This window comes from Dendrobium catenatum, unplaced genomic scaffold (assembly GCF_001605985.2).
Source record: "Dendrobium catenatum unplaced genomic scaffold, ASM160598v2 fragScaff_scaffold_123, whole genome shotgun sequence".
Classification (NCBI taxonomy): Eukaryota; Viridiplantae; Streptophyta; class Magnoliopsida; order Asparagales; family Orchidaceae; genus Dendrobium; species Dendrobium catenatum.
Genome location: NW_021318585.1, coordinates 1,969,585 through 1,988,804, shown reverse-complemented (window position 1 = coordinate 1,988,804; position 19,220 = coordinate 1,969,585). Strand labels below are relative to the sequence as shown.

The following is a 19,220-nucleotide window of genomic DNA, read 5'->3' as shown; positions in this document are numbered from 1 at the left end:
CGTTGACTCTTGAACCGTCGATTTCCTCGCGTCCCTTTCATTGACCAAATTGACTAATTTTTGAGTTTTGAAAATATTCCGAATGCAATGACGAAGTCCATTTTGTGATCGGATGTTGTTTAGGCATTGTTGCGCTCTAATTTCCTCAGTTTGGACATCGTTTCCTCGGGACCTGCATCAATTTTCTCTCGTTCCTTTCATTGACCAAATTGATAGTGATTTTTGAGTTTTGATATTTCGAATGAAACAAGGTTTATTTTCTGAGCAGACGTCATTTGGTCAAATTCCTTGATTTGAACTCATTACTTATAGATGCGTGCCAATATTCTCGCATGACTTTAATTGCTTAAACTGACTATTACTTTTCGGTATTGACGATGTCCCGAATGTAACGATGAAGTTTATTTTAAATCTGACATCATTTGGGAAGCATCGCGCACCAAATATTTTTGCTTGTGTTGTTACCTTGGGATTCATGCCATTTCATCGAGAAATTTTAATTAAGTTAATAGTGATTTTTTAGTGTCATTAATATTTTGTACATAACAGTGGAATTCGTTTTGTGATCTAACATCATTTAAATGATGTTGCATGTCAATTTTGGATGTCGGTCGTTCCTTTGGGTCGATCTCATTCCATTTGACTATAAGGGGTCCCCACTCAGGCGGACTCGACGTCCTGATTGCAATGACACAGTCTATTGGGCAATTGAAGGTTATTTGACCATTGAAGTGATGCATTGTATTAACACGTGTGTCGCTTGATTTGTTGATTTTGTCCCTTTTGTGTCTGATTTGTTGTAGTGGTCAACAAACGCGCTCCAATAAATGTGGTAAGTGTCTAGAGCAAACCATATTTTTTGTATGTTATTGATGATGTTTTGTAGCTTTCTTTTATGCATTTAGCTTATTATCTTATTTTTGACGCGTTTCTTCTTCTTTTTGTGCATAAAATGTTTCATTGGAGAGGCCTGATGATTTACTTCAAGGTGAGCCCAGTAAGGCTCCCATTTGGGATGTCACCAAAAGACAAGACCCTCAAGGTGTTTCTGATGTTTGTGATAGGTTGGAGTAGCATCAGGATATGTTAAGGGGGCATGATGTTTTTTACAACTTCTTTGCCTACTAACATATGCTTCTAGAGTGTTCTATAGACTCAGTGGAGTTTCAGGACCCCAATCAGAGGGTTAGCAGTCTCAAGCTGAAGTGTGAAGAGTACAAATCGTTGGAGAGTATTGTTGTCCAGCTTAGTTGGGGTTACTTTCGATATTTTGGAGCCGACATCAGATACTATTGAGATAGTTGGGAAGTTGAGACTTCTCAATCATCATCAAATACACTTGACGTCCTTGGAGTGGACACAAGGTTCTACTATTGGATAGGTTCAGAGCCCTACCAGTGGCTATATTTACTAAGCCCGCCATATTCTACAGGCACACAGGTCACTCTTCAAGCAACAGGGATTTATGAGGCTATATACACCTCGCCATTTTACTATGGGCGTCTTCCTCCTTGGCCCCCTAGTTTGGTAGAGTTTTGGTACTCGGCCAGGATTATGCTGGATTGGAGGAAATGAGCTTATAGCTACCCTTTTGGAACTACAAACAGTGTTCGGGCTATTAGTCTTTGGCTACCATTTTAAGGAGTGTGTTCATCTAGATGAGTAGTTATTTTAGAGGGCTCCTTCAGTAGATGGTGATAGGAGGAGGAGACTGATGGTGTCATATGTCTACCCTCCATTTCTCCAGCATAAATAATAGACATATATAGTATCAGATTTATTAAGGCGTGCTAGGGCTTCCATTCCTGTGGGTGTTTATATTAGTAGGTTTCTCCAAGAGAGGTACCTATCCACTATTGGAGTGTCATTACACGATCCACGTGGCTTTGGATTGCAGCATGGTGCTCCTTTGTTAGAGGAGACCATCGAGCTCTCATCTTCTATCGATGACACCTCTCTAAATTTATCGGGTGTCATGAGGACCTATTCTTAGTAGATATTTTGGCTATTTGGCTCTACACTTTCATTCTTCCTCTCAGAGCATAGTCCATCAGGTGCAATGTACTTCTGGACGTCAGTCAGCTATCATAGGGACATTGCCTCTCCTTGGCTCCAACAACACTTTCCAAGGTTTACAGATCTTTACACATCATCTCTAAGGCTACTTCTCTTGAGTTGTAGGACCTGACTTGGTCATGGTACTACTTGTATGTATTGATTCACCTACACATTTAGGGTGCTTTTTCTTACTTGGATACGACTTTTCCTCTTTGCTCCATACTTGGTTGCAGATAGTTTCTCTCTAATCTCTCAGCCAAATGTTGTTAGTTTACTACCTCACCAAAGGGGCAAAGTTGTGGTGGATGTGGTTGACTAGAGAAGATAGTGTACTTTACTACGAAACAGACATACATTGATTGTGGCTGAGTACTTCATTAGCATGCACCTGGGTGTTATGCCACTGTTCGGGCAACACTATGATATTGGGGGGCTACTATCCCATTAAGTGGACAGGCATTTTAAATTTTCTTAGGCCATAACTATGATGGGCGGCCACATATTCCTAGAGTTGTAGATGTAAATCATATGGAGTCCTTCCCATAGGAGACTCGATTCTACACAGTGGTGTTGATGTGATTGCATTTATTGAAGCTCAGCATAGGTTCCAATTTTTCTCTTAGCTCCATCTTCCAGCTACGTAGGTGTCCATACACAAGATTAACCTGGGTATAGTTGTCTGTCAATCCTACTTTGAAACACGACACTAGGAGGTACGAGTGCAAGGTGCGGGAGCTTAGAGTTCCGAGAAGGCAGAGGCCTCATCAGGAATTTTTATAGGATGGAGATGATAAAGTTATCTTCCTATTCTTTTCCATTTTCTCTATGTTAGCAATTAATTTAATAAATTTTCTGGTAATTTGATTTATGTATCTCATTCATTCCTGATATAGGGACATATTGAGGACACTACTTTTTCCCCAGTCAGAGCATTTGATATGATACTTGTGGTAGATTACACAGAGCCATCGCGGCCTTCTGACAGATGAGTTGGTTCTCATTGTACCATACCTCGGATGTCTCTAGATGTATGCTCTTCTCTAGAGACTTTGGGGAGAGTTCCCATGGAGCGAGGATGTCAGACTTCACTGGCTATAACATGATGGGACCTTATGCCAACTTCTCCTTTTTGGTGGACCCTAAAGGTTTTTTTTGGCCACACAACTTCTAGAGCTAGCGTAGCTTTGTGGGTGGAGGTTTCTAAGTTACTGTCGTACACACTTACAATCTTGGATTTAGTTCCTGCAGCTCCTTCATTCATCCTAGAGAGTTACCCGGCTAACTCTACGAGCCCTTTTACAAATATATATTTATTATATGTTATTTATTTAGATGCTTTATTTTTATTTTCATCATTATGCTCATTATTTGTAAATCTTCATGTAGTGCCCGAGAGAGCATATTACACTTTAGAGATTTATAGCTACGTTCTCCAGTCTTGGATCCCTAGAACATTAACATGTGAGATAGTTATACAGAGAATTTGTGAGGGTTAATGACCCATGATGACTCTGGATCTCAGGAGTCCATGGACTGATTTGCTGCTACCGCCAACAAAATCATTGGCGTACTGGAAGGCTTTGTGCTTGACAATTCTAAGCTACTTTGTTAGGAGATGCTGTATTGTGAGGCAGAATTCCATATCCGATGGTTGAGGTCACACTTCCAAATTATAGGAGAGGGTCACCAGGCGAGAAACGGTGGCTAATGTCGCCCATGACTAGTTTGATAAGAGAATAGAGGCTCTTAGGAGGCATCACTGAGCTCTTCTAGCAAGAGCAATGAGATTGAGGGATTGTGAGCTCGTGTGAAGGATCTTTTGAGGGTCATCAAGAGGTGATGTCCAAGACATTAGATATGTGGGTGATACGTGATCATCATGATTGCCTCTTTAGGAGAAAGTAGTAGCGCCATCAGACTTTACACCAAGTGATGGTGGTTGCTGACACTGCACTAGCAAGGGCTGTAGAGGAGCCTTAGACTGTAGAGGCAGAATATAGGTCTTTGATAGAGATTGTTACACATCCCAGGGACATACATGCTAGCCTCCTTTGACATGTCTTCTCCCCTTTCATTTTTCTTGTGAGCTATACTCTATAGTAACTTTACTCCTTATTTTACTTGTACCTTTTGAGGATGATTATATCAATACATTGAAGATTTTTGCTATTTTCTTTCTTCTTTTTTGTTGTACTTTGAGTTATATTAATGTTGTAGAGGATTTTAAATATTTATTTGATGATCCCAGCACATAGTTGTGAATATTATTGACCCAAATAGTGACTTAAAATACCCATGCCTTTGAGGGAAGTTGTGAATATAGTCTATTTAGCCACTGGTTAGAGTTAGTGGTTATGGATTTAGCTCAAAATTTAGGAATGTTGACTTTTTCTATCTAGTGCTTTGTGTAGTGGACTTGATGGAAGATTTGTAGGTTTTGGATTTAGTTAATAGTACCAAATTTAAGTAGTATTTGGATCCTTAACTAGTTGAGGAAACTTTAATCCATGTCACGTGAGTTCATCAGTTTGGATGAGCTAGAATTTGATAGCTCTTCATCCTCAAATATGGATTTTCTTATGTCTTTTTGAGTAGACGGAGCTGCCATCGATTCGATCATATTTGGGCTTGTTTGATTCGGCCTCTTACACCCATTCAGGCTTCAAACTTGAGCTATGTGATATATGCTCCCCGATGCTGAATCTGTTAAAGTTGGTAGATTATAATGCATTCTTCGTGGTTAAAGATTTTGGAGCCTATGCAAATTCGGTAGTTGCTTGCGACTCATCTTTTCTAAGGTAACTTTGATTCTCCAGTCACATAGGAGAATTTAGTAGACTACTAGCACTAATATTTATTGAGTCAAATAAGCCTTCATGCTTCTTGGTCCCTACTGATGGGTTGACGAAGTGGGGGTTCTGTTATTACATCCTTTTTTATGGCTTGTTGAACAGACGGAATTGCCAGCGATCTGATAATATTTGGGCTTGTTGGTTTCTGGCTCTTACACCCATTTAAACCTTAAGCTCTAGGTTGTCGAAAGACTTTAAGCTGATCCGACTCTACTTGTATGAGTATGTAGTCACAAAAATCTCTTTCATGATCTTTGAAATCCTTGTACGCTTGAAAAGGTAGTGTCTCAAACTTTTGAAAGATTTCCTACATATATGTTGATAGCAAAAATTACTATATCCCTATTTGAAAGAATATTAAGCTTGGTAATTTTAAATATTTATTTGAGGATTTCGACATGTAGAACGATGTTGACATAAATAAATATTTGAAATGTCCCTATCTTGTAGGGTGATTTTAGATAGACTTTATATATCAAGATTTTAAATATTTATTTGGAGATTTTGGCACGTGATGTGATATAGACAAAAATAAATATTTAAAATATCTCCATTTTAAGGTGGATTTTAAAATGCATTATTGCAACACAAGAGAATTTTGAAATATAAAATATACAAATATCAGTGAATACATATGGAGTACATAATACTTTAAATACATATTCTTATGTATGATACTTTTTCATGTATCGACCATTTATCGATGACAAGGGCATCTGGCTGTCCAGGTCGATTAGTTGATATGCTCCTCCTTGATATACATTCTCGATGACAAATGCACCTTTCCAATTAGATAAAAATTTGTCATAATTTTTTTGGCATGAGATGAGTGACCTTCTCAGCACCAGGACCATCTTCTTCTTGAAAAACCAATGACACACCATCTGATAAAAGGCTCGTGAAGGTTGTTAAAACTTAAAGAATTAATGTGAGGCTCACCAAGAGTGGGGTGGGGGGGGGGGGTGAATTGTTACTTTAAAAAAAGTTCAACTTTAAAATAACAATAACAATATTTTTGAAAACGTTTCAGAAATTGAAAATACTAAAATTTAATAATTATAGAAGTAAACAAGTTTATCAAAAATATTGATTTAATTATGATGATATCTTAATTTATGAAACAAACTAATAATCACAGATTTTTCCAAGCAATTATAGCAGAATAAAAATTTAGGAAAAATAAAAACGCCAAAAGAAAAAAAACACACCAGAGATTTTTATAGTGGTTCGGTCAACCTTGACCTATGTCCTCTCCTCGGAGTCCTCTGCTTCGGGTATTATATTAATCACTAAGTGTCTCTCCTTTTGCTCCCATAATAAGGTGAAGAACTCCTTATAGACTCACTTTCACCAAACATGATGTGGCGGAGTACCGAACACTATGTTACGCTCTCGGTGATGATAACGGACATTGACTCATTTTTCTCTCACATTAAGAAGACAGAGAACCTTAGCTCTTTTTTTTCCCTTCTGGAGAAGGCAGAGCACCTTAGCTCCTTTTTCTCCCTTCTGGAGAAGGCAGAGTACCTCAAAGACTTAACCTAGTAGCATCTCTACCAAGAGAGCCTTTAAGATTCACCATAACCATAGGAGGAGTAAGGGAATAATTAGTTGGAGTAGCTCTATGGTCCCCTCACACTCTTCCCTCATGCTCAATCTCACCTTCTCCTTTCTCTCAAACCTTGGATTTCTCAAAAGCTCCTCTCTCAAAGTACCTTCAATTGTTACACAATCCTCTCTCAATTACAAAGATAATAAAAAAACTTTCTTAAGTATTGAGCTTCAAGAAATCTTAGAAATTCAAGTTAGTCATCACTATTCGTACATTATTATTAGAGTTCGTACAGTACGATCAGTTCAAAACTAGACACATCTAGTATGATGTAAATAGTTATTTAGATGAACTATTCAACTTTTCGAACACATCATACAGTACGATGCAAAGATCGTTTAGTACGATCTGCAAGCTTTTCTCTCTTATTTGTAAAGGATGAGTACCAGAATGATTAGAAATAATCTTTGTATGTCATCCTGTACTATTATCATCGTATAATACAATTAGTTGATTTCAAGTAGATCATCCAATATGATTAATTCAAAAATTAAGATTTCATTTGGTACCATCTTTAGGATGACCAAATTTTGTCTATAGAAATAGTTTGGTACAATCAAGATCGTATAATACTATATGCTATCATTAATTAAATCATGATTTAGTTGACTAATTATAGGGGTTAATTTAAGTAAGATTTCAAATGTTTATACATTACGAATCAGATCGTACAATACTATTAGTTCAAAAATCGAATTAAAAAAATCTTATTTAATTCATCCAACGGTTAGGGTTTTCACTTATAATTATTTAATTAATCATTCAATCCATTCTTTCTATGCTGATCGTACAATACGATTAGTATAAAAATTTTAACTTTTAAAACATATCTCACTCCCCTTGTGTGTGTGTGCATAGTCACCTAATTATATACACTTTTATATTGCTACTCAAGAAATAAAAAAAAAAATTATATACTTTATTTAGTTGACATTCCTATTTCATCCATTCTTGAGCTTCTAGTAGCCTTGCACAGTATATGCCTTCTAATATATTTAATGAGAAAAGTAACAATTCAATCAATAATATTTGTCATCATTAAAATCACAGATAGGGATCCTGGATTGCAACACAAATGATTTCACCATTCTTTCTCGATAGATTTTCAAGTTTTATTGAGCCTACAATCTAATAAGATCGAGAGCGTTGAGCTTTTCCATTCTTATTTGAGCATTATGTTCTTGAGTGAGATCATGCTGGATAGCTATAGGAAGTGAGGACAATTTGATCTCCAATGGCAGCACTACTTCAACCCCAAATATTAGTACATAGGGAATGGCTTTGGTTGGCATTTTAATAATTTTGTAGTATGCTCATAATGCTTTTTCCCTTTTAGTGTGTCACTCTTTGTTGTTCTTGGTGATGATCTTCTTTAATAGCTTCACCAACATCTTATTGAAGGCTTCTGGCACAGCATTTGCTCTTGGGTTATATATGAATGAGTATCGCCAATCATTTTATGCAAATCGATAAACTTGCAAATTTTAGCACTTTTGAATATTCTGCTATCGTCTAACATTATACAACATGGTACACTAAATCTATGTATAAAATTGTGGATGAAGAAGTTAATAACGTATTCGGATGTGACTTCTTTAAATGTAGCCACTTTTGTCCACTTAGAAAAGTAGTCGATCACTACATGAAGTAGTGTCCCGCTGATTATGGTGAATCTATCAACCCGATTATATCTGTGGCACAACACTTGAACGTCCAAGTTGCTATTGCTGGGTGTAGTAGATTTGACGGTTGATATATAACATCACTGTGAATCTGACACTCTTGACACCTCTTAGTGTGATCAATATAATCCTTCACCATTGGCAGCTAGTAATAACCCATCCTCCTAATTTTAGTAGCAATATTGAGACTTGATTGGTGTGCATCACAAAGTCCTTCATGGACTTCCGCTACTACTTAATCAACTTCCTTGGTCCGTAGGCATCTTAACCATATTTTATCAAAAGCTCATCAATATAGCATGTCATTAAAAAATGCATATCACAATGCTCTCTTACTGATTTATACGGCTAGAGATTTATCTCTTGGGAGTATACTTTTTTTGAAGTAGTTAATAAATGGTTTCCTCTAATCATCTCCTTCTTTAATATCTAAGAAATGTAACCACTACTCTGAGCCTCCTTGGATCTACGTCTTTTGGATACATGGTGTTCTTATGATTAATTTTCAAAAGCTACTTTTTGGGATATTAAGGATCAACCAGAGTTGTATCTTGCTGGGTTGAATCTTGTATTTCCTTTGGCTACGAGAATTAAAAGATCGCTAGCTCTAAGATCCGACAAGTGTAAACTCCAATTAGTATATGCTCCTTGTCATCCATATTTGCCATCTCCTTGGGTAATTTGGAAAGACAAATTGCTTTTTCCATTTTTACCTCAAGGGAATCGTGCTATCTAGAAATTTAGGACTTGCTTCAGGAGCTTGAGAGCTCACTGACAATAGTGGGCTAACTCAAGCTTGTAATTCTAATAAATGCCAAGAACTTGATTTTTCACAAGCTGAGAGTAGCCAAAGATTTGGTGATACTGGATTATAACTTAAATGGCAATTATAAAACCTTTTATCAGAGCCTAGTATTTAGCCTCATTATTAGTTTGGGGTTCAATCAAATTAAATAAAAATCTCATTATGCCTCCTTCAAGTGCTATGAAAATAAGATCGATGCTAGCTTGAGCTTTTGCAAGATTTGGAGGCTAAGGAGGTTTAATTGACAAAATACATCTCTCGGACTTCTTGCTTCTCTTTCTCTTCAACATGCATAATCTGTTCATTAGGTAAATCATCATTGAGAGGTGAATCTATAGAAATAGGATGCGCGTCATGAAAATTTTCCAAGGCTTGCCTCTTAATTACTTTTTGTGACATGTACGTGATATATCACTACTCATCTTGCTAGGTGACCTGTCACCATTGGTTTTATCATCAAGAACTTCAGCATATCGATCTTTGATATTAACTTAATCTTGTAAGAAAACATGTAATGGCAGAGTTTCTTAACCACAAAAGACAGTACCAAATAACTTCTCAATTGGAGAGTACCATATTATTTTTATAATTAGCCTCTTATTAATATAGTAGAGCACTTTTTCCATGCTCTCTTCATTATGCTGGGATTGTAATGCTCTGAGGGACTCTTCCAATACTATCGTATATAATATAAGGGGCTTCCCTAAAATTGGCATTGCTAGAATGAGAGAATTTAATAGGATATTTTGATAATATCAAACACTTCCTGATATTTTTTTATCCCATTTGAAGCAGATGTCCTTCTTTATTAGCTTTGAAAACATCTTGAATCTACCTAAAAAATTTTATATGAATCACCAAATGAAAACTAACTTTCCTTCTAAGGAGTATAGTTGATGAAGGCTCTTAAGCAGTGGCATCTCCATGATCGCTTTGATTTTATTGGGGTCAATCTCGATGCCTCAATGTCAAACAACGTACCCAAGAAGTTTTCTCGATGCCCCAAAGGTGCATTTGAGATGGTTCATCTTTGGATCATACTTCTTGATCCTTTCAAATACGATCCTCAGGTCATTAAGGCGATCTTTTCAGTCCATGCTCTTAATGTCGATGTCATCCACATAACACTCGACCTTTTGATGTATTAATTCATAAAAAAGGTGTGTCATCTCCCGCTGATTGGTGGCACCAACATTTTTCAGGCCGAAGAGAATGACCGTGTAGCATAATATGCTGATGGATGCTCTGAATGACGTATGCTTTTCATTTTAATGTGCCATCTTGATCTGATTATATCCTGACGATTCATCCATAAATGAGAACATGCCATTATTGGATATGTTATCAGCTAGAATTTTTTATTTTTGGAGTGGAAAATTTTCTTTTGGACATATCTTATTGAGGTCCCTGAAATCAATACATTCACAAATCTAATCATTTTTCTTCTTTACAAGGATGATGTTGGCGATCCAGTTGACTTATTTTTCTTCTCAAAAGAAGCCCACATTTATATGCTTCTTCATTTCTACAATCGCCTATTCTTCAATCTCTAATCTCATTTTCCTCGGAGCTTGCTTGACAGGCACTGCATTTGATTTGATAGCTAATTTGTGAATTACTATTCCAGGGGATAAGCCAGACATCTTAGCACATATCTCGATAAAGCAACCCCTAAATTCATAAAGGAGCTCTTCTTTTCTTATGCTTAGTATTCTGGTAGAAGACAACTTATGAAGGTTGGACAAGGATCTTCTTTAATTTCTAAATTGATTTCTTTTAGATCGTTCACAGTAGCTACATGTACACCATCTTAAAGCTCTTATTGTGTATGCTTGGCTTATATGGGATGATCATCGTAAGTGTCAACTTTATAGATTTCCTCATATCCACTGTGATCAATTTCAACTTCCTTGTATGTGACTGTTTGACAAATCTATTTTCAAGGGTATTTTTTTTTAAGAAAAATTTGACACCTTTTCTTGCAAGAACATTCTTCCTTCATAAAGAATGAGGATTTCTTTGATACTAGGTGCTAAGGTTGAAATAGACTTATTGTTCTGTGATATTAGGTCACTTTTGCAACATTCTTCAGATATTTCTTTGAAAATATCTAGTCATTCTCGTAGGCATTATCTCCCAAGAATCAATGAACTTGATAAACTAGTCATAATTTTTATCTTCACGTTCTTGAGATTTGTATAGTTGCATTATGATTCGTCAAGGTCATAAAAATTATAAATTCCCTAATCAAGTGTTTAAATTGAAAAAGGCATTGTACGGACTAAAACAATTATCTAGGCTGAGCACGAGAGGTTAAATACTTTCTTATTAGAGATATCATTGGTTAAAGGAAGTATTGACACCACTCTCTTTTTGAAATGATAGGAGATGACATACTCATTTTTCAAATATATGTTGATGATATCTTATTTGGATCTACAAATAAAAATATTTGTGATGATTTTTTTAAAATAATGAGGAGTAAATTTAAAAAATGAGTTTGATGAAAAACTTGAATTATTTTCTTAGTTTTAATATAGAACAAAATGAGGAAGGAACTTTTCTTAGTCAATCGAAGTATATTGAGGACATCCTTAAGAAATATGAAATGGATAATGCTAAATCAGTGACTACACTAATGAGTTTCTAAGTACAGTTAGATAAGAACTATAAGGGAAAATCTATTGATAAAAAAAAATTAGAGGAATAATTAGATCATTGCTTTACTTGACTGTTAGTAGAATAAACTCTTGTTATTTGATTTGTTTGTTTTTTTTGTTAGTTTTATGTTTTTGTGCTTTTGATTTTACTAGAATCATGTCATTTTGACTTAAAAGATTTTCTAATTATCATATTTTATTTTAAGTGTTCTCTTCGTACTGTATGAAATTTTTTGTAATGTATAAATTCTGTAGCATGTACATGGTAGTTTTCTGAGTTGAGCAAACAAAACTAAGTTTTTCTTTGAATTTCATATTGGATGAGGTCATCATCATTTGTAAGAACAGTGTTGTTTCTTTTGTATGATTAGAGATGGTTTTCCAAACATTTAGTTATTTTTGTCAGATTGTACGTACATAATTACTTTTTTTTATATATGAACATGTTGTCAGTTTCTCATGTCGATGAACCTAGCCATCATAAAATGATCTTTAATTTTTTGATCATCCCGAATGAACATGTGTTCATTTTTACGGTCAATTAGTCAAAAACCGTGTTCGAAATGACGCCTCAGAAATGACATTTTATAAAAAAGTTATTTCATTTTTGGCTATTTCTATTCGTATGTACGTAATATTTTTCTGACCCGTACGATTTTAGAATCATACGTACGATCCATATTTCATATTGTACGATATGTCATTTTTTCTTTAAATAGAAGGGTCTTGGATAAGTTTTTCTTCACTTTCTCTTTTGTGTCCAAACCTTATCGAGTCTAAATCTTAGGAATGGCCAGCAGTCACAACTGACCACGCACTTCTAAGGGCTCATCCTCCCGATCTGGTTGGGACGACAATTTTCTTTCCAAAGAGAATAAGGATGATTTTGATAGGTATTTGCTTCCAAAATAACCCATTCTCGACTTCTTCTTCAGAGAATTATCAACTTTTCTATCATACCCATATTTTATTCAACCCAGTTTTCCTTCATCCTTACTCTGATTTACGCCTATCATCATGAGACTTTCAAATGTTTCTTGCTAACATGAAGGTTAATCGAGATCACACTAGGATTACCTCCTTCATCTTTAGCAGTGCGTAGAAATCACTAATGAAGATCTAGGTAGCTTTCTTCACCTTAGAACCCAAGGAGTTAGGGTAGACACTTTAACCTCTAGAGCAAATTTTGACCGGTCAAAAATAAATCAAACTCTTAGAGGTGTTGCCCAAGTAAGTCATCTGTCCCATGTGTACATTCTTAATCAAAATGCTCAGATTATCCAATATGTCATAAGAACCTCTATCATTCCGAAAGCTGGTGATCGCATAAACTTTACTCCTCTTTTATTCGTTGTCACATACTTGATTATGACTGAAACTCCTTTTGATGAAGCCCAACTTATCATGGACTGCATTTACAATCTTTCTAATATTTGACTTCCTCATAATAAAAGGAAGAAAAATATGATTTTAGAACACTTAGTTACCTATATCTTAGAGAAAAAGTACAACCTAATCCATCCTGATCGACCCACTGAACTTCCTATTTTCATTACATATGCCTCTTTTTGGGCACTCTTTGGGTGGGATCAAAGTTTAGAGGGAGAAGAAGGTGCCTCATCTCCAGCACCAGCACTTGGACCTGACCAAAATTTCTACCAAGAAATGGTCCAGTGCTTTCACAGACTGGAAAATTATTTTGATCAGCACTTTAATCAAATTTAGAATCACTTGAATATGTAGGATGCTAGAAACAATGAGGACATGAGTTGGATCTGAGGGCAATTTGACTCGGTTAACACTAATGTAGCTACAATCAGTAGTAACTTTTTGAATATTCAACCCACCTAATCCTCCAGATCAAGGCCCCTCTGATTATTAGTTATACTTCTATGCTGTAGTTACTGATGAATTTATGTGTTTGTTATTGAGATGTTTTCCTGTTATTTCAGTGATTTCATGTGTTAGTGTTTTCACGTGTTATTTTTTGTATTTCTAGGATGATATTATTTGAGATGATGTTAAATAAAAAATGTGTTTGTATGTGTTCTTGAATGATAAATGAAATGATGGAATGTTGTGTTGATGTGCATTTAGGGATTGGTCATTCATTTAGGGGGAGCTTAGGAGAAAAAATATCTTAAGTGTAAACTCAAACAATAATTATTTTTCCACCATCAAAATAAGGGAGATTGTTGTGACTTAGTTTTCAAATCTATAGTTTTATATCATGTGAGTTTTTTATGATACCAAAATATTATTATGTTAATTATTACTTCTCCTAACACATATTAGAAAATTCTATTTTTTGTTGTTTATATGTTTTAATGTTTTTGGAAAATCATACTCCTAAATGTTGAAGACTTCAAGACAGATTATATTAGAGTTTCTTAGAATTGAAGTATGTACTTTTTCTTTTTCTTGAGTCTGTAAGAGTGTGATTGCATTTGAGTAACCGTGCACACACACTAGATGAGTGAGTCAAAACTTATATTTTTAAAACTAATCATACAGTACAATTATTGAATCATATTATACGTTTTGACCTGTGTGTTCTTCTAGAAAGAGTTAATCAAATCATGCCTTAAAATTTTTCTTGAACTATTCGTACTATACGAACATTGGTTTGTACAGACGATGTCTAGAATATGAAATGGATACGTACCGGTTTATCCCAAGTAAACTCACCATCTTTTGAACTGATCATACTGGACGATGTTAGATTCGTACAGACGACATCTATAGTATGAAATGGGTGTATACCAGTTCGTCCATACGAACATGGATATTTTTTGAAGTGTTTGTATTGTATAAAATTATTTTCGTGCAGACGACGTCCAAAGTACAAAATAGACTTGTCCATTTTTGTACCACAAGAAGCATGTTTTGATTAAACTGATCATATTATACAAAATAAAGCTTGAATAGTATGCCGATTAGTGTATGAAATGCATTTGTACAAAATCGTACCTGACGAACTTGTTCATTTTTGAACTGTTCGTATAGTATGATATCAGTTCATACATACGACTGATAGAGTATGAAATCAGTTCGTACAGGATCGTATGATGATTTTTTTTGAATTGTTAGTATGTATGAAGTACGATCGTACTATATGATCCCATACGGTCAAATTGAAAATTTTAGTTTTATGAATGTTTTTTCTTATCCTTTCTATATAAGGTCCTAAAAACTAACTACCTAGAGAATTCCTACTACAAATTCCTTTTGAGAATGCACTTGGAGAGAGTTTGGGAGAGTGTATTAGGATTGGAGAGTGAGAGATCTCTTAAGAGGGATTTCTGAGGGGATTCACAAGGTTACCCAATGGTGAGGATCTCTTGCTTGTTCTTCAAAGTACTTGCCTACTTTTTGGAAGACTCTTGAAAGAGGATTTTCAAAAGAATGCCGATACTCTGCCGACACTAGGAGGGTGTGAAAGGACTCCGGTACTCTGCCGACACTAAGAGGGTGTAAAAGGACGTTGGTTCTCTGCCATCACTAGGAAGGTGAGAAAGGCAACAGTACTCTACCACACCGGGGTTTGGTTGAGGAGAGGTTATTATAAGGGTTTCTTTGTCCTTCTATGGGAGCAAAAGGAGAGTCACTTTGGTATAGTGCAATACATGAAGAGTGAGTCTTCAAGGAGTCGACGTAGGTCTAGTTAGATTTAGGTCTAGTTAGATTGAAATACTATAAAATTATGCGTTCTTTTGTTTTTACTTTTTTACTGCATTTGTATTTTCTGCAAGTTTTATTTTTGTGGTTGAAAATTATTTTTGAGAAAATTTATCGTTGTGATTAAAAATCTAAAATCAGTTTTTTAATTTACCAAGAGAATTTTTTAAATAACCAATTTACCCCCATCTTGGTTAGCCTTGGGACAATTGCATTAGGTCCAACACCTATTCAAACTTTCAGTGACTTCCTCACCAATATAATGGTGATGAGTACCAGGGTGATATGCCCTTCATGGTGAGGAGTGGACCGATGATAAGGAGGAGGCAAAGCTTTAAGTAAGTCCTATTAACGTTTCTAGGGGGGGGGGGGGGGGGGGGGGGCGCATCCGACTTGGGGGGAGGGGGCACTTCCTACCAAAAGGAGTAGAATTGAGGTGGCAACACACAGTCATGCTATGGTGTTGGTTTTCTTAGAAGTCAATGGAATCTATAAGCACCAACAAAGTCAAAGGAAGTAGTTGCATATTCACCTGCAAAGATCATAAGGCACCTCCATCTGCTAAGAGAATGGCAATCAATGATGAGGCGGTAAAAAATAAGGTGGAGGAGATATGTTTCCCTAGTTAGTGGAATTAAAAAAATAAAAAATCCTAGTATAGGTGGCAAATGAGAAATAAGAGGAGGAAGTCTCTTCCCTTAACACATGGAGGAGGTAGGCTACTTGGGGATGGTGACCTCTATGCTTTTTAAAGGTGCTATGAACAAGGTCATTTCATTTGCTTGTAGTCTCTAAAGGAGTACTTGAAGCCATTTTACAAGATGAGCTCGGCTAGATAGCCATGAACATGTTGAGGAAATTATGGTAGTCCTCTTACACCTTAGCTTGAAACCACAAATGGGCTATGGTGGAGGTAACCAACCTCAAGAAGGCCTACAATACTATCTAGAGGTGCCTTGAGGACGAGTGGTTGATCAAACTCTCCGTGAAGGATAAGGTTGAGGAGTAATATAACCTGCTTGTCAAAAGAGAATATGATTTAAGGATGAAATTGCTGAATGAGCTATTGTAAAAAATAAGCGAAGTTTAAGATAAAGGACCCCGCTGAAGTAGGGATTGCCAATGAGTCAATCGAGATTAGAGAAATTGAATTTAATAAGAAATATTAAACATAATTATATTATTTATAATCAACTATTTTGAGAACCCTAAATTTTATTCAGAAGCAAAATAGTGGTATCTTCATTTTTTCCATCAAATATTCTTCTCTGATAATGCTTTGTAAAAAGATTCACATAAATTTATATCAAAATATCCGGTTAGCCGGCGCAATAATATGCTAAGAGTCACGACAAGCAAGAGTCGCGACAAGCATTGCTTAGCCATGCACGGCCATCTAAAGTAAGAAAGAAAGCATTACAATACAGCTAAAAAGACTAAATATGCTACAAGATAAAAAAAAATTGATATTCTAATCAAAATTTTTATTAGAATTAATTTTATAAATTTAAAATATATTTTAAAAGTAAAATATAAAATTTAGTCGGTTTATGACTTATATTAAAATTTTTTATTGTTTAAATTTTAAGGGATATCTTAAGGTTATTTGTTTATTTATTAAATACAAAAACATAATTAGTATTATAAGATTTAACACGTATTGATTTTTTCTTATTATTGAAAAGGCTCTAGCCAATTAGTTAATGAAGAATGTTATGTCACCAAGGTCACGGCTAGTCACATATTCTCAGATTTATCATTATTCTTTATAAAATATAATATAATATAATTTTTAATATTTAATGTTAATAATATACCTAATAATAAATATCAAGCTTTGAAAATCGGATTGGCCGATTCGACCAGTTCAACAATGAATCAGGCATGTGTCCGATTCGATACATATGAAAAATTGGTCGAACATCGAACTATTGGGAACCGGTTAGAACCGCCGGTTCTATTAATGAACTAGTCCCGATTTTTAAGAACCGGCAATTAGTTATATATTTTATATGTATACATTATATTTAAATATTTTACATAAATTAATGATAATTTATATTAAATTATATATAGTTAAATGTAAATTAAATTTATATTAAAACATAATAATAATAATAATATTATTTATTAGTATGAATCTCTTTTTTTTTGATTTATTGATTGAGTCGATTTTTACAACCTTAATAAATATATTCATTATTTTAAACTTTTTTTTTTCTGAATTAATATAACATAATTTTATAGTTAGAATTATAATATAAATATGTCGAATTTTCAAATACTCTTTTACTAAAAACTAAATCAAAATATCTTAATGATATTGTTTCCGTAAATTAAAAAAGATAGCCGGATAAAACCATCCTCCAGCCCATTGCCAGCCGTCCTCCAACAAGGACAATATTATTTATTTATTCGCCTAGAATGCCCCGCAATCCATCATTTTATATCAATATCTCCCCCTTTCTTCCTCCTGCATCTAGCTTTCTTTACCGTATTATTACTTAAACCAGTTCTCCCGTTTACTCCTTTGCAAAGAGTAAAATAACGAAAGAGAGAGATGGCAGATTGGGGTCCTGTTGTCATCGGCGTGGTGCTCTTCGTTCTATTGACGCCTGGACTTCTCTTCCAGCTTCCTGGAAATGGAAGGGTGATTGAATTCAACAGTATGAGGACGAGCGGTCTCTCCATATTTATTCATACCATTCTATTTTTTGCTCTTATAACGATATTTCTCATCGCTATAGGCGTCCATATCTACACTGGTTAGGAGTTATTCATATTCCTTAGATCTAATACATGTGGGAACTGTGCGTGAGAAATTTCGATGGAGGTGGAGAAAAGCTTTATTACTTCGTCAGACTGTTATGTTTTGGTGTGTCTTCTGTTTGTTTTTTGTGTAAGGTAGGGAGGTTTTATTGGTGCATATTATTATGTGAAATGGATTGAAATGTCCCCCTTTTAATAAAATTTTTATGATTTCATTTTTTTTCACTTATTAAGTTTTATTGACAAATAAAGAAGATGGCATGGTTCCCTCTTTGTTCAATTCCATATGGCATATCGTCTAGGTTCATTTATTTATTTATTTATTTATTTTCTTTTCGCACTGCAAATAATAATCAAATTATCTTTTACCTCGTCTAGGTTCATTTAAGTGTAATTTAAGATTGGTTTTAGGTCTCTGAAACAATTATTTAAGTTTCGAAATTATTTTTTGTGGATGGATAATACCGAATTATTTCATAGGTATTTAAATACTTGATATGTATGAAGTGATTCTCTTCATAGGTATTTAAATATTGAGCGTATACGAATTTTGAAGGGCAAAATACATCTAAGTGCGAAATCTGTAAAGGTCAGGTATGGACTTTCTACCCTTGTGAGGGTTCATCTAAATACTTTACTCTATTTACCAAAAGAAAAATAAAATACATTTCCCTATTGCACTTTTAGGAACTTTTATTTGGTCCGGTGGTGTAAGGATGCAGAGGAACATCCGGTTGTAGGTAAAATTCCGCCTATACGAGGTGTACCGAGTTTTTTCAAAAAACTCGGTACACCTCGATATAGACGGGAAGCCGTTTAGGAATCACATTTTATTTTTATATATTCATATATATTTTTATTGAATATCACCTAAATTGAGGTGATTGATGGCCGTGATAATAGGTTTGGGCAGGTGGCTAGATGATTTTAAACATCTAAAAGTCAATTTTAATATTTTATTTTATTTTTTTTAATTCAAATGTGCATAAGCAAATATAAAAATAAAATTGATCCCAAACGACTTCTATTTTAGTATAATAGTCTCCCAGTTAAGTACGCATCCTAGTTAAGAACGCAAAATTTAAACAAAAATATAGGGTTCAA

General features: G+C 34.9%; 1 protein-coding gene across 1 annotated transcript; it reads left to right on the top strand.

The window, feature by feature from the left end:
- The first annotated feature begins 17,751 nt into the window (after nt 1–17,751).
- On the top strand, nt 17,752–18,341 carry LOC110099569. Its single transcript, XM_020826764.2, has one exon. The coding sequence runs from the start codon at nt 17,908–17,910 to the stop codon at nt 18,115–18,117; it is 210 nt and encodes a 69-aa protein (XP_020682423.1). The 5' UTR covers nt 17,752–17,907; the 3' UTR covers nt 18,118–18,341.
- The last annotated feature ends 879 nt before the right edge of the window (nt 18,342–19,220 follow it).

What these genes read in the sequence shown, in the direction of transcription:
- LOC110099569 (XM_020826764.2), top strand. Translation starts at nt 17,908, where the DNA reads ATGGCAGATTGGGGTCCTGTTGTCATCGGCGTGGTGCTCTTCGTTCTA.